This window comes from Guillardia theta (genome assembly GCF_000315625.1).
Source record: "Guillardia theta CCMP2712 unplaced genomic scaffold GUITHscaffold_41, whole genome shotgun sequence".
NCBI lineage: Eukaryota > Cryptophyceae > Pyrenomonadales > Geminigeraceae > Guillardia > Guillardia theta.
Window position 1 is genome coordinate 434,409 of NW_005434633.1, and position 19,312 is coordinate 453,720.

The window sequence follows — 19,312 nt, forward strand, 5'->3', positions numbered from 1 at the left end:
GTGTTCTTTGCTTCTCAGGTTGGAAGATCAGGACAATGTATTCGAAATAACAAGTGAAGCTAGTTTTGGTTTAATGAGCAACGAAGCACAGTGGTGATCCACGCATGCCGGAACTCCGTGATGCGAGCAGCTGTCCGAGGATGGCATGATGCGTGCAGCTGTCTTGTGTGACGTGTTGCGGCAGCGTGGCGGATGTTGCTTGGGCGAGTGTGAGGGGCCGAGCTTGTCTTCTTTCTAGGGCCTAACAAGGTTTCATCGCAGCTTCGTGGTCTGCACCCGTTCTTTTATCGCTGACCGGGGCTCTACGGTACGGGTGGGTGGTGCATGTCCGCCAACTGAGTTCCGATGAAGCACTAGTCTCTTACTTGGGGTAGAAATCATAGAGGCTCAAATAGAGTCTCAGAGCCCTATAGTCGAGGCGTGTGAGGGAACCGCTGAGCCTACCAGGCTGGTTCAACCACGAGTTGGCTGCTTCTGCGTGCAGCGGCGGCGCCAGAGGAGATGCAGGGGCAGGGGAAGAAGAGCTCGCTCGGTCAGCACATGCGATGCCGGCAGCATCTGACGGATCCTGATGGCTCCATGGGCCGACACTTGGATCAGAGCATCAGCATTAGCCGCTAGTCGGCGGGCCCTGAGAGGGGGGGAAGAGAGGTAGAGCGGAACAGCGTCAGAAGGGTATCGAGAGACGAATAGTAGTGGTGGTGGTGGTGGTGGTGATGCTGTTGATGTTGTTGTTGTTGTTGTTGTTGTTGTTGTTGTTGATGATGATGATGATGATGATGATGATGATGATGATGATGATGATGATGATGATGATGATGATGATGATGATGATGCTGACACTGATATCCTGTAGCAAATCTGAGCCATGGAAGAACGTTTTACCAGAAGTGAGTCGCTGTGTGCCATCTCCGTTAGCTCTTGATTACTTCCTTGCTAGCTCTGGCCAAAACCGCAAGAGACATCAACCTGGATGATGTATTGAAGTCCTTGAAGCAATGCCTTGATCGCCGTCTTGACAATGAATGGGACTCGACGTCGTCACGGGTGCAACCGAGCAAGCAACTGAGTGCTATGAATCCAATCGATCAAAGGATAAAGAAATCACATTACCATGACTCTGATTACTTGAGCCTGATTGCAGCTTGTGCTGGGAGCGGGAAGTCGCTTTGTGCTGCTGATTACTTTGTTCGGAATGCAAACCACAGCATGTACTTCCGCTTTTCTCCTGTGTACGAGCATTCTGCGCACGACATTTACTTTCACCTATTACCGGTCACGAGACTTCTGAACAAGGCCTTGGACTGCGATCTTTGCAGGGTGATTTCGCTTGCTGCTAAATGAGATGAGGCACGTCGATTGGGAGTTTGGGATGTCAATATCGATGGACAGGAAGGTTGGTATGTGCTCGGGGCCCTCAAATTCCTGTGGAACAAGACGACTTCCGTTGCTCCAGTCACTGTGGATGAAGCTAGGACTTGGGGAAGGCAGTGGGTACTGTTGGATGATGTGTTTCCTCCTGAGCAAGACAACACCTACCTCATCTCACCCATGGCAAAGCTGGTTTTCTTGATTAGGATACTGAGGAATGCGAACATACAATGCATCATGCTGGGGACAAACACCGCGATCTTGAATCTCGTACAACCTCCACCACAGCCCTTTGTACACAGTCGGCAAATGGGGTATGAGTTGCTTTGCTGCTCACATCGCTGTCTTCCTGGATACATCCTGCCGTCAGACGATGCCGAAGAAGCCCTGAAAAGGGTATTCGGCGAGGCGCAGGTACCCAAGCTGCTGGACCATGTCCATCCGTGGCTGTGCTCGCATTTCTTGGACTGTTTGAGGGCTTCAAAGGAAGTCGAGCCTGCCAAGCTGATTCGAAGCATCTCGGAGCATATACAATCAGATTTCAATAGAATAATGCTGAGGTTGACCAACGAGTCTATCTACTGCATGTTTCAGCCGACTGTCAACGAAGCTTTCCCTCAATCTATGATCTCCAAGGGGCTTGCCCTGTTGGATATCAATCGTTCAGCAGAAATGCCACCCCGAGGCATTTACGAGACATCCGTTGAAGTCTCAAACGGAATAGGTGACAAAGATCTTGCTGAGCTGACCTCGAGCTTTGCCTCTGCTCTGCTGGACCCCATCTCGTATGCTGCTTGTGCGGGAGGGGGACGGCCTTTCTCAGGAAGAAAATCGGAATCAGCACTTGAGGTCTTGAAGCAGATCCACAGCAAGACGAAGATGGGGGATAATCCTCTGAGCGTGGATGCGTGGAAGCGAGCTGGGAGCATGCTGGAGTCGTTCGGTTCAGTGGTCTTGATGATCAGCAGCTGGTCTCCTTCTCAGAAGCTTCTGACAAATCTCGCTCACCACTGCGGCATGACAGACTCAAGGAGCGCGGATCAGATCCTTGCTTCTGTTGCCAACAAAGAAAGCTTCGTGGAGATGCTCGCCTCGTGCATGTGCAACCTGGTCCCTGTCAAAGAGAGCGAGCAAGAGCACGCCCTTGCCACGGCCCTGGGCTTCTACGCTCCCGCCAAGGATACGCAAGGTAGAGACTATACTTTCGGGGGGCCAGCTTCTTCAAGCAAGACAGGATGGAAAGGAGGAGCGAAGTTCAAGAGCTCGTTGTCTCCTCTGACCTCGAAGCAGATGTCAGAGGTGGTCTCGGAGCTGCTGGAACAAGATCTGGATGTCAATGTGTGCATGGTGCACTCGATATCAACATACAACCCCAAAGCCTGCATCAGAGAGAGGAATCATGACACAGAGTGGCTGGTGTTGCAACTGATATGGGGTCGATGGGAGGCTTCAACAGAAGCCCCACGAGTGAGTAAGCAGAAACGGGAGGCAGGCAGCAGAGGAGAGGCTGAGACGGTCAAGCCTAGGAAAATTCTGATGATCATGGAGATTGGAAGGTTCTAATGGCCATGCTACATGGTTGTATAAGCGACAGCTGTCAAGGCGGATCTTTAATGACGTCAATACATCAATACATGTATGAGAAATTCAAGGAACAAGAATGAAGTTCTACTGCCATAACAAGATGCAGACCGGGCATTCGTAGATTAGTCAGAGGCCAGCGGTAGCGGCCAAAGGTCCAACAAGGAATGCAGCACCGTGACGAGGAGAGTAACTCTTGTTGGGAAGGAAACCAGATTACATGTCTAACTACCGAGTAAGATGCGCAGGCCTATCCGGCCCAGATAGAGGTAGCAGCATTGGATGGCCAGAACAGCACCAACTTGTCCGGATCTGATATGATACAATCTGTGTGATATCAGATCTGATATCAGAGAATGTGTGTGTGTGTGTGTGAGAGAGAGAGAGAGAGAGAGAGAGAGAGTGAGAGGAGAGAGTGAGAGTGAGAGAGAGTGAAAGAGAGTGAGAAAGAGAGACAGAAGAGAGAGAGTGGGTGAGAGAGCGGGAGAGAAGAGAAGAGAGAAGGAGGAAGACAGGAGGGAGGAGGGGGAGGGAGCAAAGGAATGAATGAGAAGTTAGGGGCTAGAGGGAGGCGCGAAGTGCAAGAAGCAGGAAGGAGATGATGGAGAAAAATGTGAATACGAAGAAGATGAAGAATGAAAGGTCTCAAGCGCAAGCGCAAGGCAATGAGTGGAGAGATAGGCACAGACAGGTTGCCGAGATCAGAATGAGGTGGAGGTTGAGATGGTGGAAATATTTTGACTTGAATGGTCTAGAGTAGAGAGGAGATCAGAAAAATCACAAATCAAAGATAACATGTGAGGCGAAACAAGAGGAGAGGAGAGCGAGAAGGAGTAGGCAAGAAGAGGAGGGGAGAGACTTGTATGGTTTGACAAGAGGTCACGAAGTTGCAGGAGGGAACCCGGCAGAGGACGGAAGGTCTCAAGATGACTCGCGCTCATGCAGAGCGAGCGCAGCCCTTATCGACGCTTGGGTGAGGGCTGGAGGCGTCTGACTTGCTGCTTGCCTTATGCTCCCTTCCTCCCGTCGACGCCTCCAGCTCGCATGGTGACGTGAAAGACGTGCTAGACGTGCTCTGGTGGGAGCAGCTGGCTGACATTGCTTCAGGTCTGCAGGAACATCTTCTTAGGAAGGAGAGAGGGCGGAGCTGCTGGAGGCGATCGAGAGAGGAGACGATGTAAAGAGAGTGTGGGACCTGGAGGAGATGAAGGAGAAGGCTTGTCTCGAGGGACATGGTCATACCGTCAACAGCGTGGGGATTGGCGGGGGTGACGACGATACAGTGAGAGTGTGGGACCTGGAAAAGATGAAGGAGAAGGCTTGTTTCACATGTCTTGGGCTCGATGTTGCACGTGGCGGCGTCGGGAGGCGTCTGGTCTGTCAGTCAAATGCTGCTGGAGGGGGAGCTGAGAGACTCGCTCGGACGGACAGCAGGGGAGGTGGTGTGAAAGAGGCTGTAGGCATCGGTGCAGCCCTGCCTGGATTCATATTTGCTGCTGGATTCATGCTTGCTCCCATGTTAGCAGTCGGCGCATGCCACGTCATCTGGTGACTATGCCCCTGGGTTGTTGGAACAGTTGGACTCCACGGGCATAGCTTGAGCTCACCCAGCACTCGATTTTCGTTTGCACTTGTGTTGCTCTGGCTGTCACCATTGCCGTTCGCGGGCCCTATGTTGCTCTTGCTTGTTTCTGTCATCAAGGTGAGTGGATAACACTCCTGCAAACTCCAATCTCAATGCTGTACACTGCATCGACAGCAGCTCCTTTACCTCAGCCTGGACGCTCTGCGCCATCCAGGAATCGCCGTGTGACACAGGAAGAGCCCATCGGAGATGCAAGGGACTTTGCGCTGCTGTTCCGATGTTACCTCTTCGCTCGTGAATTCCACTCTTAGTGGAGGGAGCGCAGAGCTGGGAACCATCGGTAATGGTCATTCACGATAAGCAAGTGTGCGTCTCGGGCATCAAACCTCAGCGAAGCTCCCAGACTTTTGCAGGATCTGCAATGCTCTGGCAAACTCCTCAAGAATATCTTGTACGGTGTAGTCGTTGACGTATCTCCCCAAGTCAAGGTTGATGTCGAAAGGATCCTCTATGCAAAGAATATGCCTGTGACCCGTGAGCAAGTTGAAACGTTTTGAATGAAGGGCTCTTACCTGTTTCTGAAGTCTTCCGGGGTATCCCATCCCTTCGCCCTCTTCCTGAGAAGCCTTCCGCTTCGTACACTCACAACTCCTTGATCAATCGAACAGACTGAAAACATGCTTTAGTCGGCGTTGCTGCATCCATTCCGGTGTACCATTGGAGTAGAAGTGGAAGAACCCAACGAGAAGAAGCCCCAGCGATGAACGCTTGTTCCTTTCACCGAAACCTGGAGAACGTTCATCGAAGAAGCGAGCCTTGCACTGTTACTCGCTAATGTCTCAACGTTTCTATAGAAGTAGCAGTCGTACAAATCTCCGTCACTGGAAACAGCAAACGATGGATCGTTGTTCAGCTTGGCCTGTACGCGCCGCAGACTTTGCAAGCACGGCAGCACTCGTTCATACTGCAGGTATTGGATTACCATCAACGTATACGTGTAAGAACTCAGATAGCCTCTGAAGGTATTGTGAATTTGACGTTGCTTCACCCAGTGCTTGATGCACATGATCAGCGGCCTGACCCTCTTGTCCAGCATGGTGTATGTGAACAGCAAGTCGGTATTGATACAGGCAAGGACATTGTTGACACTCAGATCGCAGTCAAAGGCAAATCCCTTGAACTTGATGATAGGAAGTCGGGCATTGGGCCGAGCCTCAACATTCAACATTCCTTGCCTTTCCAGCAGCCTAGCAAGACCAATGAGAAAAGATGTAAATTTTTCTTTCTTTGAGTTTTCCGTCATCCTGCGACTGCTCCTTGATTCTTTTGAATCTCATCTTCAGGAATAACAAGACACATGTCTACATCTGAGCCCTTGGAGCCAAGGTTGCTCCCAGATGAACCAAACATCTGTACTGTAGAATTTGGATAAGTGCTAGCAATGATCGTGTTCAATGCTGTGCAGGCGCTAATCTTGCGATCGATTTCTTCTCTAGGAGGACAGATCTCCGCCACAAAACTCATGCAATCATTAGAGAGGAGATCCATATGTTTGGCTTTCACCTTGGGCTTCACAATGCTCGTACACAAAGTTGGCGGATGTGTGTCGAGACTGGTCGTGAGGTGCTCATAACTGACCCCTGCAGCACCCCTGTAATAGGCTCCTTGCTCAATAATCGCGCTATCGGATTCATTAAGACGCCTGCCAGCACTTGGAGATGGAGGTGGAGATGGAGTTGGAGATGGAGAAGAGATTTCGTCGTCGAGTAAAGAAAATGGGTTGATAGGTTGCCTGCTCATTGCCGTTGGAAATCTCCTCCAAGACATTTTCAAGAAAAGAATGCAAACAACAGGGCAAGCTCAGCAAAAGATACCTCTTCCTAAAAAGACATGAATATGTTTCTTTTCCTCCTCAATCTCCTAGTACGCTAACTTCCATCTCTTGCACTATCCAGCTTAGATTTGTGGTCAAAGAAAAAGAAATCCTTCTTTTGGACTGAAAGCAACATGTAGAGGGGAAACGTTTCGATCAAAGAGCTGTCGACATATGCAGGGGGGGGGGGGGGGGGGTAGGTAGATTACGCGTCAAAACTGATCGTTGGAAATCAGATGGAAAGGAAGCCTAGGTTGTATGATAGCCTCTAAATACTGGGATACTTATTATGAAATATCGACCCTTGACACGAGCTGTACATGATCATTTTAGCTTCGTATACATGTACCCACCCCTCTTGTGAAGTGACAAGTTAGCAGCGAGCTAGAAACTGGGGAGAGGTCTTTGAAACTTGTTTATAAATTTGTACCACGAGAAGTCTTTACAAATTTGTTAGCAGACTACCCCACGATCTGACTGTAACTTCTGGGGTGTAGCCCTACTTCCCTATGTGTTCGTAATGCTGGGATCTGTTGACTGGTTGCGGGCGGAACTGAAGTCATTCTTAGAGGCTTTGGGTGAGCAGCACCAATTAGCGTAGCATCGGAAGTTCATTGACTTTGTCCTCACATATGAAAGTCTCTGTCTCTGTCCCTTGGTATCGAGAAAGAATACTCAGTGCAGCATTGATGTCACGAGACACAATGCGAGTTTTGAAAAATTTGGTGGACCCACACCATGCTCGAAGTGAAATTGAAATTGAGTCACATCAAACACGCGTTTGAAAGTTTTGTTCGATCCATTTAACGGTCCTAACGCCCTATTCATTCCTTCCACAGCACTGCAAGAGGCACTTCCATAGGCAATGATTGCCTCAGATAGACTCCTTTCTTTCTTCCCTTCATGGTTTGAAAGAAACGATCGGCAGCCTTCCTTTGGTGAATGTAGTTGTCCATTCTCATCATCCCGGGCCACATTTCCTTTTGCCGCTGTAATGGATGTGCACGACATCGAACAACCCAACACCGCAGTAAGTGACTGTTCAAACTGATGTTGCACCCGCATGACGTTACGTCAGTAACGGACATGGCAGCATCATGCGAGTAGTCGCAAGAGGCTACGTACGCTGGCGAGGTGTATAATGCTAGAATCGAAGATGTGTACTGGACGTAGACGTACGTACAACACATTGGTATGATGAAAGCATGAGGCTGGTATAAACCGATACACATGTTCACTCATTGCTGTATTACGGGTTAAAGCCTGACCTCGACATATAAGCAACCCATCTAGACGTTGGCCACGTCACCGGAATGGGATTGCACGAACATTGACGTGTGTTCTCTTACTGCTGTACATAAACAAATCTAGCTTCATTCCTCATCTGTTCTACTCCTAAGTGCACTATCGCTCAGTTGCTGGACTATACCCGCATCACAAACAAGTCGATGAGACTTGTCTTGAAAGTGAATTCTTCCATTACAGTCCACACAACTCCTGCGCACATGTTGGCCGGGGCCCCATAGGGCCGGGCCCGACTAAGACTGGGCTGGAAGTGGACTGCGGCCCGTACAGCATTCTCCGATCTTATACGTGCAACCACTAAACCAATCAGACATATGTGCATGCGAGTCCAGGATCTCAAAACCTGCAGGCCCGGGGCACCGAGTAGCATGCGCGTCAACAGCCAGCTCAGCACCGACGTGCAGCTTCCAAGTCGGCATCACTGTGAAAGTACTTCGATGTCTGGGTGGACGGCTCCTTTCAAAGCAGGCGCCTGCAGACGGGCGGGTCTGAAGGCCAGTATGACAGGTTCGAGCGGGTGCAGGTGCCTGCGACTGCGAGGAGCGTCGGGTCTGTCATGGCTGATAGCTTCGAGCGAGGTCAACTGCTGTGCCTACCAGGGCTACTACCTCTATGCTGTCATGGATGCCGAGCTCTGTCAAGCCTGCCCCATTGGATCGTACAAGAGCGCCCCCGGGTCTGCCAACTGCTCTGCCTGCCCCCGCAACATGGACACGCCCGCGACAGGGTCGACCGACGCGTCAGCCTGTCCGTGTAGGGTAGGAACGTACAGGAACGGGTCGGGGGCGTGCGAGCTGTGTCCAGGAGGGTCGGGATCAGCGGCAGGCGCGTCGTCGCTGTACGAATGCTCTTCGGTTCATACTCCTGTTGTACAATCGTCTCTCCACGCAAGCGTTGAAACGACGCCTTCAGTGGGTTTTCAAGGACAGTTAGCAATTTGTCTATCACGACCAAGACTCTCGAAGCAGTTGCAACGATCATCACTACCTCCACCATCATTGCATCCTCAACTGTCATTACAAGTTCCGTCGTGACGATGGCTCTTCCTGCCCTTGCGTCGGTTAGTGGAACCACAGCTTCAGATTCTGTTTCGGCATCGGCCACGTCATCAGTCACGGCATCAGCATCAGCGTCGTCAGGTCGCGAATTACGGCGATGCCATGGCCTCGAACCAGGAGTTGCTGTCTACCTTGGTCTCATGCGTCGCCTCGCTGGCTGTCGCCTCGCTGGCTCGCGTTTCTCTCAGCAAGCTCTACATGATCGGGAAGCGTCGCGCGCCCTCCGACTCCGACGTCCTCTTCCCTCCGTTCCTCGCCTGGGAGCTGCCGATAGCAGTCACTCAGGTACAAGGCTTGTCATTGGCGATCTTCCTCGCGATCAGAAGTGGGTGCGTGGTCTGTGTTGGGATGGGCTGCCTGCTGCTGCCGCTTGTGAAGGCCGAGCTCGATTTGTTTTGCTACTACGCCCACCGAGGGCACAGCACTTTGATCTCATGGAGAGCGTGGGAGGAGGCGAAGGGGATAGGAGACAAGATAGGAGCTGTAGGAGCTGTCTTTGCGCGAGGGGAGTGGGTCATCGACGACAAGAGCGACAAGTTCATGGCGTCCTGGCTGTATATGAAGCGTTTCAGAGTGCTGCTGGAGGAGGTTTGCGCGCACGCCTGGTGGTATGGGGTGTACTCGATCGTGATGCGGGCCTTGTACTCTTGACGGTCTCTATCCCCTTGTTCTCGGATGTCGTCAGGACCTCGATCATGTCAGCCTTTGTGTTGGTGGACCTCCTGCTCGTCATCGCCTTCACACCTCAGATCGACTGGCTCGCATGGCTATCGCACTTATTGGCAGCTCTGGGTAATCTGGGCATATGTCTGTCGTTGTTGACATCCGCGGTCTTTGCGCTGAGACCTGACTTGCTCAACATGACGTACCTGGTCTGTTTGCTCCTTGCCATGTTGCCCATGACATGTATCAGTACGTGTCGGGATGGGTACAAGGCGCTCAGTGCGTTGTCTTGTCTGTCGAGTCGAAGAAAGAAGCATGTTCAAGTAGCTGCCAGTGAGCACCTGCAACATGAAGCTTCGACCGCTGCCTCTCTCCAGGTCATCGTTAGTGATGAACAATCTTAACACCTTACAACGTATGTACAACAAAAGCTATAGCCAATGGCACCAACTTCTCTACCCGCCTCCGTCTCTACATGCCTCCGTCACTACACGTCCTCGTCACCACATGCCTTCGTCTCTACACGCCTTCGTCTCTACACGCCTCCGTCTCTACACGTCCTCGTCACCACATGCATTCGTCTCTACACGTCCTCGTCACCACATGCCTTCGTCTCTACACGCCTTCGTCTCTACACGCCTCCGTCTCTACACGTCCTCGTCACCACATGCATTCGTCTCTACACGCCTTCGTCTCTACACGCCTTCGTCTCTACACGCCTTCGTCTCTACACGCCTTCGTCTCTACTAGGCTACACGCCTTCGTCACCACACGCATTGACGTCTCTACACGTCCTGGTCTCTACACATCCTCGTCACCACAAGCTTCGTCAATTTACGTGTCAGTACACAATATCCTACACACCGACCTACTCAAGCTAACAAGACTTCTGCTTTACCTGATCGGATCACACCGTTCAACACCGGCCCTGGCCCGGGCTCAGTGTCACTTCACGGACAGCCTGCCGGGCTTCGCCCGGTGCCGGCCCGGCCCGGCCCGGCAATGTGACGGTCGGACTCACAGGGACTTGCTGGCTGGAGGCACGTGAAGATCTTGAGCGGGGCTCGCACCCGTACCTCAAGGCTTCAAAGTACCGGTGGTCGTGGAACTCTTTCCCCTCTCCAAAGTTCCATTGCTCCGCTTGCTGCTGTTCCTGCATAAACCATTACCCTCCTACCCCTCCGCTTCTCTGCCCTCCTCCTGCTCCTCCTGCTCAGCAGCTCCCCTGTGCTGTCCTCCATCTATACCTCTTGCCATCCCCGAAGAGTCGCCATGTCGGAGAGCACCAGCAAGGCCGAAGAAGCAGTCTTGATCCAGTCAGTGCCGATGCCTGCTGGCTCGGTGAAAGTGAGGGGATACGACTTCAACGAGGGTCTCGACTACGATCGTCTCCTTGGAAGCTTTCTGAGCAGTGGTTTCCAAGCGACCAACTTCGGGCTGGCGGTCGAGGAGGTCAATAAGATGCGCCAATGGCGCCTCAGGTGAAGTTGCGTAGTGACTGCTGTGTTTGCTGCTATCCCTCCTCCTCCTCCTCCTTTCCTGTTGAGATGGCGACCAGATCGATCGCTTGCTCACTCATAATCCGATTGATTGTTTCGCAGCGACGAGCCTGTTGCTGAGGACGAGGACGAGGAACTGAAGAGTATCGAGGCGAGAAGCAAGGTCAAGTCAACTATCTTCTTGGGGTACACGAGCAACATGGCGTCTTGCGGAGTGAGGGAGACGATCCGATATCTGTGCCAACACAAGATGGTCGACGTGGTGGTTGCCACTGCTGGAGGGGTAGAGGAGGATTTCATCAAATGCCTGGCCCCGACGTACATCGGAAGCAAGTATGGAGATGGAGGCTTGCGGTTGTTGTATGATTCACGAATTATGATGATGTTGACAATGTCATTGTCTTGGTCCCTGCGCAAAGTTGACAACAGCAACAGGAACCCCCTCCACCCTGAAGTAGCCAGCGGGTTTGACCTCGACGGCAAGACCCTGAGGAAGCAAGGTCTGAACAGGATCGGCAACATGCTGGTACCCAACGAGAACTACTGTCGCTTCGAGGAATGGTTGATGCCCATTCTCGACAAGATGCTCGATGAGCAGGTGAAGACAGTCTCCTTCCCTCTCAGCTGCTCCTCCTCCATTCTTTTCGTCTCCTTCGCACTTTCTGCAGCTTCCGCTCCCCTTCCACCCTCCGCTTGCAGTTTTTGTTCTCTTTACTTCTTCCACTCAGCTCGCAACCGGAGAGCCCTGGACTCCTTCCAAGTTCATCAAGAGACTGGGACTGGAAATCAACAACCCTGAGAGCATCTACTACTGGTGACTCGACCCTCCTCCCGCCCTCCTCCCGTGTTCCCAGAAACCTCTTGTTCGCCTTGTTTCCTCCCTCCCTCCCTCCCTCCCTCCCCTCTCCCTCCCTCCCTGCTTCTGCCCGTCCCAAGACTTCTCCATAGCTCTGTTCTTCCCATCCTTTTCCTCTTCCTCTCGTCCCTCTCTTCTCCCTCCTTCTCAAGACGCTTTCTCCAGGTGCGCCAAGAACGATATCCCCGTGTTTAGTCCGGCTCTCACCGACGGGTCCATTGGCGACATGCTCTTCTTCCATTCTTACAAGGTGAGCCAGTCGAACGACAGGGTAGTGCTGAGATACTGCTGGTGGTGGTGGTGTTGCTGCACCTGCTGCACCTGCTGCACCTGCTGCTGCTGCTGCTGCTGCTGCTGCTGCTGCTATTGTTGTTGTTGTCATTGTAGATGATGATGTGCTGCTATTGTTGCTGGTGGTGGTGCTGCTGGAGTCATTGCGATGAGCATCATTGAAGGAAGTAGGGAGGACGCTGATGCTCTCCTGCAGCGAACTGGACTCGTGCTGGATCTAGTTGGCGACATCCGCGAGATCAACATGAAGGCGATGAAAGCAAGGCACACGGGTGCAATCATCATCGGTGGAGGTGAATTCTCGTGTGCATTTGGCAAGAGAGTAGATGGAGAAAATGGAGAGGAAATCGATGATGGCGATAATGATTACGATGAAATCGATGATGATGACGACGCCGACGATGACGACGATGACGACGTGTATGATGTGATGATGATGATGATGATGATGATGATGATGATGATGATGATGATGATGATGATGATGATGATGATGATGACGACGACGACGATGATGACGATGATGATGATGATGATGACGATGATGATGATGAGGAGGAGGAGGAGGAGGAGGATGGTGGTGGTGGTGGTGGTGAGGACGATGATTGCGACGATAGTGACGATAGTGACGATGGTGACTATGATAACGACGATGATGGATGTGGTCGATGATGGTGACAAGAATGCAGGCGTCGTAAAGCATCACATCATGAACGCAAATTTAATGCGAAATGGATGCGACCATGCTGTCCTGATCAACACAGGTGATGCTGTGGAAATCGAGAACGTTGTTGAGGAGAAAGTGGTGGTGAAGAGGAGGAGGGTGAGGAGGAAGAGCAGGAGGAGGAGGAGAAGGAGGAGGGGGAGGAGGAGGAGGAGGAGGAGCAGGCGCAGGAGGAGGAGGGGTTGGTAGTGAAGAGGAGGAGGAGTGGGGTCAGAATGACGATGACGAGGAGAGGTGGTGATGAGGAAGAGGTGGAGAAGATATTCATACATTCCGTGACATGTGGAGCTTCAGGTCAGGAGTACGACGGCAGCGACAGCGGCGCAAAGCCGGACGAGGCGATTTCATGGGGAAAGATTAAGATGAACGTGACGCCTATCAAGGTAGAGGATCGGGACGACTATCCTCCTTCCTCCCCTGCGCTCTCCTACAGTCAGAATCTGTATCTCCCTCCCTTTGCATCCCTTCCTTCCCCCTGCTCTCCTCGTTGTCGTCTGACCATGATGCCGCAGATCTACGCAGAGGCCACCATCGTGTTCCCCCTGCTAGTGGCGCAGACGTTCGCGAAAGATGGCCCACGCGAGAAAGTTTGAAGTATCGTTTCATACAGGAGTGTACCTCTCTTCTCTAGAAGGTTGAAAAAGCGAGGGAAGAACTACTAGACGAGGAAGTTGAGAATGAGGTGGAGACTAGGTCGACTCTGGTTGTCCCATCCCCAACTCACCTTCCCTCCTCCCTGCTTGCATCGTTCACTTCCTGCGGCTCAAGCTTCGCATTCGGGCGAGATCAGCCTGGTACTCCCTGTAGGCATCGAGTCCTCTCTTGTACGAGCTCATCCTCGACTTAGGTGTCCGAGCCGCACGGGAGGGAACCTGATGGAGAGACACGCGCTGGGACTTGTAGTCCATGGGGTCGCCCATGTCGTCGGGGATCCTGCTCTCATGCTGACCCAGGCAAGAGTCAGACAAGAAGGCAGAGAAAAGGAGAGAGATGGGCGGTGGTGGTATTGGGGGGTTGGGAGGTGAAGGAGGAGAGGGAGGGAGGGAGAGGGAGGGAGGGAGTGAGAGAGGAGAGGAGAGGGAGGAAGGGAGTGAGTGAGTGAGTGAGTGAGGGAGGGAGGGAGGGAGGGATAGGAGGGGAAGAAGCAAGTCATAACAAGATCTCACATAGCGATAGTCATCTTCGTTGTCCCACGGCATTCCATCGAGCTTCACCCCGAGCCTGCTCAGTCGTTCCTCGGGAGTAGTTCGGTTCTCCAGCTTCTGCATGATCCTCTCTACCTCCTCGTCCGCTGCCTCTTCCGCGGCCGAAGTCTCATTGCTGTTGGAGGATTCATCGTCGATACCATCGTCCTCGTCCTCCCAGAACCACCTTCCGACATGGACCCCGGCACGCTGGAGAGGCCTGCGGTTGTACAGGTCGTAGTCAGCCACATCGTCGGGTATCTCAGTAGCGCTGCTGTTTTCGTCTGCCTCCGCGCCTCCTCGTCCTCCTTCCGGAGGGCTGACGTATCCGGGGAGGGTCGGGATCTCATGGTAGTGGGGCCAGTTGTCCAGGTTTACACCATGGCACTCCAGCACGTCGCCTGTGCACTTCTTCTTGGACGAGTCAGTTGCGTTGCCCTCGAGCATCGAACCCTGGAACACGTTCCCTTCGATCAGCTGCGCCATGCGGAGATCCGCCTTGCCCGCGTCCATGAGGTCCTTTCCCTTCATGATCAGAGCCTGCGCGAGCTGAGCCCTGCGACTCGGGCGAGTCTGCAAGAGCACGTTAGCCCTCGGGCGGTGATCGGAGACGAGGAGGAGGGAGGATACAGCGATCAGTCCGATCCCAGCGAGCAGGTACATGGTAAGATTGTTTCCCCTCAGCCTCCTGCTGAGGAGGGGAGCCGATTCGTTGGCTGCCATTGAAACTGCCACCATCGCAAGCTCCTTGGACGAAGCTCACGACCTGAAGAGACGAGTCAGTGGAAAAGAAGGAAATCAGAGCATGGTGGAAGGGGATGCATGTGTGTGGAGTGAGGGGTGTGAGGGGGAAGGCGTGGGGCTGAGGGAACGACTGAAATGAAATGTCGCCTCAAACGCCGAGATTTGCAATGCTGCGCACAGCTGATTGTTATACCACCTCATTCGGTTGTTTCTACCAAGAAATGAAACTGATCGGTTCTACCAGAAATGAAACTGATCGGTTCCAAGTTTTCGCAACGCTACGGAAAACTGAGTTTGCTTTCCTCCTTCTTTCTACCTTTCTCTTCTCCTGTGACCCTGCTATTCTGATCTCTCGATGGCCCGGGTTCTGCTGACGAACTGCACTTGAACCCCGACTCTCACTGTCTCTTTGGACCTCATCGATCTTTGAAGTCACTCTGCTAGATCCATGTACAAGGCTACTCTGATCCATCAATTCTTTTTCATACAACAGCTCTTCAGCTCAATCTAGTCCTCCATTACATTCGAACTCAAACTCTAAAACAACAACCTCCCCTCCCCTCCCCCTCCCTCCCCTCCCCTCCCCTCCCTCCCTCCCTCCCCCTCCACTTGTCTGATCTGCTTTCACCTGAACTTCTGTCTGTCTCTTGCTCTTGGTTTGTGCTCTCCTCTTCTTCTTCTCTTCCTCTCCTCCTCTCTCCTTCATCCCTCCTCCCGTCTCAGCATGTCGGCTGGAACGGGCGGTCCGAAGAGTCAAGATTGTATAAGACTCTGGACAAGTATAAAGATTCCTTATACATGTATAAGACCTTTATGATCCAATCTTTGTACTTTAAAAAGAGTAGTATATTTTGGAGCAGGGTGGTAACAAAATTGCTACACCTGGGTGGTCTTACGTTAGGGGTAGGGTCACATTACCAAGGGGGGTAGTCACATACCCTTTTAGTACCCGTCTAAATCACTGGATTTGCATGGGTCCATCTGGTATCAGGTTGCTTTCCCATAGGTAGTGGTGATGTCGCAGGGAGATCAGGGGGTCAAAGGGTGGACAAATGTGGAGGTGGGTTATCGGATTGTTTCGGTCCTATTGCAACCTAGGGTTCCTATGGATATCCTAACCCTTTCATGCGTCTGCAAAGCCCTGGCAGGGATAAACAATTGGGTGGGGTAGTCATTTGGAGGGTACCGGTATTTTGCACCCACCCACCTCTCTAAATTCATGGAAGTACCCACCCTAACGTCTGTGCTTTACACGGTAGAGAGTACCCTTTTGTTCATCGTGCGCTCCCCACCCCCGTCACCCGTTTGAGTTCAGATCCGCCGAGGCGGAGGTGAAAGGGATCGACAAATCAAGAGTTCTACAAGAGTACCAAAAGAAATATTTCTTTTTTCAATCACCCCTCATTTCAAGCAAATATTAGCTCGAATATGGGGTGGGTCCAAAGGATGGCGTAAGATTGTTCTTCAACCTTGAACCAGACACGTGTCTGAGAGCCGCACCATGCCCACCGTGAGTGAACATGGCGACTTGATGCTTGTATCATGCACCAGAGCGCTTGCTGCTTCTGCAAACATGATATCTCAACCCCTGCAATGCATGAAACATACTGTTGTATGTTTCCTTCCTACTGTTTTGTTCAACCCATGGCCTTGTTGCCTACTGGACGTATTGCTTGTCTTTACGGCACTTGACTGGCTCTGATGCATGCATGGCTGGAATTGGACCTGTTGTTCGGATGATCATGATAGACATTCTATTGTGATGTTTGGTGTTCGATGTTCGATGTTTGATATCATCGTGATTGCATGTCGACAATTGATGTTGTGATTAGTTCTGACCCCGGGGCAGAAATGCTTTTTTGATGTCACCATCGGCGGAAGCCCTGCCGGCCGTATCACCATGGAGTTGACTGACAAGTGAGATGTTATGCACGGACCATGTTCCTCTTCTGACTTCATGCCGACCAGCACCCCCAAGACCTCAGAGAACTTCCGTGCCCTCTGCACTGGAGAGAAGGGATTCGGCTACAAGGGCTGCCCCTTCCACCGCATCATCCCCAACTTCATGATCCAGGTTCTCCATGATGCAGCGCGATGCTCCTGGAGGCTCATGGTGTGGGCAGGGAGGAGACTTCACCAACAAGAACGGAACTGGTGGCAAGTCTATCTACGGCAACAAGTTTGAGGATGAGAACTTGTAATTGTCATGATTGACCTCTGTTGTGAAGTTGGCTCATATTCGTGCAATCAGCATCAACAAGCACACTGGACCCGGCATCTTGTCCATGGCCAACGCTGGACCCAACACCAACGGATCCCAGTTCTTCCTCTGCACCGTCAAGACTGACTGGTGACGGCTGAACTTGTGAGCATCCTGTCCATGAGTTGTAACCATCTTGCAGGCTTGACAACAAGCACGTTGTCTTCGGTAAGGTTGTTGATGGCATGGATGTCGTCAAGAAGCTCGAGGCTGTCGGCTCCCAGAGCGGCAAGACCAGCGCCGAGGCTGTCATCAGCGACTGCGGCCAGCTCTAAGCAGGTGTCTATCCGAGTGCAGGAATCATTAGGATCAGAGACATGTCAGAGATACCGCAATGTTGATAAGCTAATTAAAATTTCGGTGGAGGAAGTTGGCAATGTGTGGAATGATCGATGGATTGGACATGCCAGGGGTGCGCAGTTAGAGTCACTGATGATCTACATTCTTGTTTCTTCTGACTCAGCTCTCTCTCGTTTCTCTTCCTTGCAGCGATGATGCATCTTACAACGACCAGCGCCATCCTACCTCCTCCTCCTCCTCCTCCTCCTCCTCCTCCTCCTCCTGGCTGCCTTGTAACTCCTGGCATGTCCGTTTGATGGCAGACTCGCCATACTCCACCCCGTAAGCTTTCCTAGTACCCCCAATATTTTCACCCCCACCTACCTAAAAGGTGGGAAACGTTGGGGTACATGGCTCATATTGTAGTACCCCTGACCCACCCCTGACGAAGAAATACCCTCATTTTTGCTTACCCACCTTGTCAATTGTGCAGGAGCGCTTCAACTTTCAACCATGATGCGGCGAGCGGCGAGGTTGGGGCGATGGATGAAGAAGAAATGGCGGGAAGAAGTGAAGCCAGCAGCTCTTGACGCCATGTACTGGATCAGACACAACATGACAAACTCGACCAAGAGAGTGGTGAAAGATGGTGAAGATTGGGAGGAGAGGGAGGAGGAGGAGGAGCAAATGGCGCAGGGGACTGGAATGCAGTATCAAGAGAAGATAGTTGCAAAGTGGAGCCAGAAAGACGTCAGTATCACATTAACATGTTTTGAGATGTATGAATGTGTGAGATATCGACGAATGTGAACGTATCAATGCATGCAGTCCTATTTGAGATGTGCGAAACTTCTTGTTCTTCTAATCAACTCTCGTTCTACTGTAAACCATCTTGATCCCAGGTCATTGACTTTATCCTACATGAAGTTACAATGGGAGATGCGATGGAGTTCAGGTAGATTGCTCTCCTGCCTCTGTTCGCGGATGGATGATGCTTGTTCTTTGCTCTGCTCCTGACTCCTCCTCTAGGATCTGCCGCTTGTTGACTGAGAATGAAGTTGATGGCTCTGCATTGACGACGGCAACAGAAGTCGATCTGATAGACCTCGGCTTCGACCGCGTCCTCTGCCGCAAGCTCTTCATGAAGCTCAAGGCGTTCGGCAAGGACACAACGGCTGAGAGAAGGCTGGAGCGGCTCAAGACGTTCCTGCGGAAGAACAACCTCATGTTCATCAAGCATCGCCTAGTGGACGAGCTAGGGGTGTACGATCTTGATGAGCTCCCGACGTTGGTGACGAACAAGGGATGGGTCCGCTCCCTCAACCTGAACGTTGAGGACGAGATCCGGTTCAAGACGATCGTGCGCGAGTACTCGCTGGCGCTTGTGGCGCAGGAAAGCTCGGCGCTGGGAGAGGAGGGAAGAGCAAGAAGAAGAAGTCGATCAAGCTCAATGAGAAGATGTACAAATCGCACTCGCTAAGGGCAAGAGAGGATCTGAACAGAGCGCTCAAGGAGCAGAGAGCTTCCAAAATGCCGGCGGCGATTGGCCAGCAGCAAGTACGGTTGCCTCCTGCTGTCAAGCTAGACACGACCTCGAGGAAAGGGAGATGGGAGAAGACGATCCATGATGCGGTGAAGAGCAGCGCTGGAGGAGGAGTGCAGGAGGTGGCGCTGGAAGACAGCTTGGGAGGAGGAGGCCTTCCTCCTGGGTACAAGACGCAGCAGCTGCTGGGGATTGTGTCCCCGCGGAAGAAGGGGTAGTGGACGACGACGATGAGGACGATGACGAAGTTAAAAAGAGGACAACAACTGAAAGAAGGATGATGATGATGGTGACGATGATGGTGATGGTGATGGTGATGATGATGATGATGATGGTGATGGTGATGAAGATGATGATGAGGAGGGGGATCAGGTCAAGTGAGAGCAGGAGGATGAGGAGGGCGAGGACGATGAGTATGCTCTGTTCATGCAGCTCTGTAGGATTGATAGTGCTGGGTTTCAACATTCTCGCTGTAAAGGTTTGTACATAATGTTAG

At 52.1% G+C, this 19,312-nt stretch overlaps 8 protein-coding genes across 8 annotated transcripts; 6 read left to right on the forward strand and 2 right to left on the reverse strand.

The window, feature by feature from the left end:
• Positions 1-2,424: 2,424 nt before the first annotated feature.
• Positions 2,425-3,017, forward strand: GUITHDRAFT_153032 (hypothetical protein). Its single transcript, XM_005831271.1, has one exon. The coding sequence runs from the start codon at positions 2,455-2,457 to the stop codon at positions 2,932-2,934; it is 480 nt and encodes a 159-aa protein (XP_005831328.1). The 5' UTR covers positions 2,425-2,454; the 3' UTR covers positions 2,935-3,017.
• Positions 3,018-4,622: 1,605 nt separating this feature from the next.
• On the reverse strand, positions 4,623-5,840 carry GUITHDRAFT_139887 (hypothetical protein; the record flags this gene model as incomplete). Its single annotated transcript, XM_005831272.1, has 6 exons — positions 4,623-4,643; positions 4,724-4,864; positions 4,924-5,062; positions 5,110-5,188; positions 5,253-5,324; positions 5,366-5,840. The coding sequence occupies 6 exons, from the start codon at positions 5,838-5,840 to the stop codon at positions 4,623-4,625; spliced, it is 927 nt and encodes a 308-aa protein (XP_005831329.1).
• Positions 5,841-8,215: 2,375 nt separating this feature from the next.
• Positions 8,216-9,773, forward strand: GUITHDRAFT_109800 (hypothetical protein; the record flags this gene model as incomplete). The annotated part of the gene is made up of 4 exons (XM_005831273.1): positions 8,216-8,630; positions 8,781-9,414; positions 9,459-9,645; positions 9,687-9,773. The coding sequence occupies 4 exons, from the start codon at positions 8,216-8,218 to the stop codon at positions 9,771-9,773; spliced, it is 1,323 nt and encodes a 440-aa protein (XP_005831330.1).
• An 80-nt stretch (positions 9,774-9,853) lies between these two features.
• On the forward strand, positions 9,854-10,186 carry GUITHDRAFT_72287 (hypothetical protein; the record flags this gene model as incomplete). Its single annotated transcript, XM_005831274.1, has 1 exon — positions 9,854-10,186. The coding sequence occupies one exon, from the start codon at positions 9,854-9,856 to the stop codon at positions 10,184-10,186; it is 333 nt and encodes a 110-aa protein (XP_005831331.1).
• A 522-nt stretch (positions 10,187-10,708) lies between these two features.
• GUITHDRAFT_72253 (deoxyhypusine synthase) lies at positions 10,709-13,399 on the forward strand (the record flags this gene model as incomplete). Its single annotated transcript, XM_005831275.1, has 9 exons — positions 10,709-10,917; positions 11,038-11,268; positions 11,398-11,533; positions 11,664-11,749; positions 11,957-12,041; positions 12,279-12,375; positions 12,772-12,846; positions 13,101-13,189; positions 13,319-13,399. The coding sequence occupies 9 exons, from the start codon at positions 10,709-10,711 to the stop codon at positions 13,397-13,399; spliced, it is 1,089 nt and encodes a 362-aa protein (XP_005831332.1).
• Positions 13,400-13,555: 156 nt separating this feature from the next.
• Positions 13,556-14,713, reverse strand: GUITHDRAFT_109802 (hypothetical protein; the record flags this gene model as incomplete). Its single annotated transcript, XM_005831276.1, has 2 exons — positions 13,556-13,750; positions 13,973-14,713. 2 exons carry the CDS (start codon positions 14,711-14,713, stop codon positions 13,556-13,558), a joined length of 936 nt encoding a protein of 311 aa, XP_005831333.1.
• Positions 14,714-15,839: 1,126 nt separating this feature from the next.
• GUITHDRAFT_109803 (hypothetical protein) lies at positions 15,840-17,269 on the forward strand (the record flags this gene model as incomplete). Its single annotated transcript, XM_005831277.1, has 6 exons — positions 15,840-15,896; positions 16,584-16,651; positions 16,703-16,808; positions 16,858-16,931; positions 16,986-17,084; positions 17,137-17,269. The coding sequence occupies 6 exons, from the start codon at positions 15,840-15,842 to the stop codon at positions 17,267-17,269; spliced, it is 537 nt and encodes a 178-aa protein (XP_005831334.1).
• A 517-nt stretch (positions 17,270-17,786) lies between these two features.
• GUITHDRAFT_109804 (hypothetical protein) lies at positions 17,787-19,034 on the forward strand (the record flags this gene model as incomplete). The annotated part of the gene is made up of 4 exons (XM_005831278.1): positions 17,787-18,062; positions 18,176-18,228; positions 18,303-18,641; positions 18,686-19,034. 4 exons carry the CDS (start codon positions 17,787-17,789, stop codon positions 19,032-19,034), a joined length of 1,017 nt encoding a protein of 338 aa, XP_005831335.1.
• Positions 19,035-19,312: the final 278 nt, after the last annotated feature.

Coding starts and splice junctions, on each gene's coding strand:
- GUITHDRAFT_153032 (XM_005831271.1), top strand. CDS start 2,455: ATGCTCGCCTCGTGCATGTGCAACCTGGTCCCTGTCAAAGAGAGCGAG.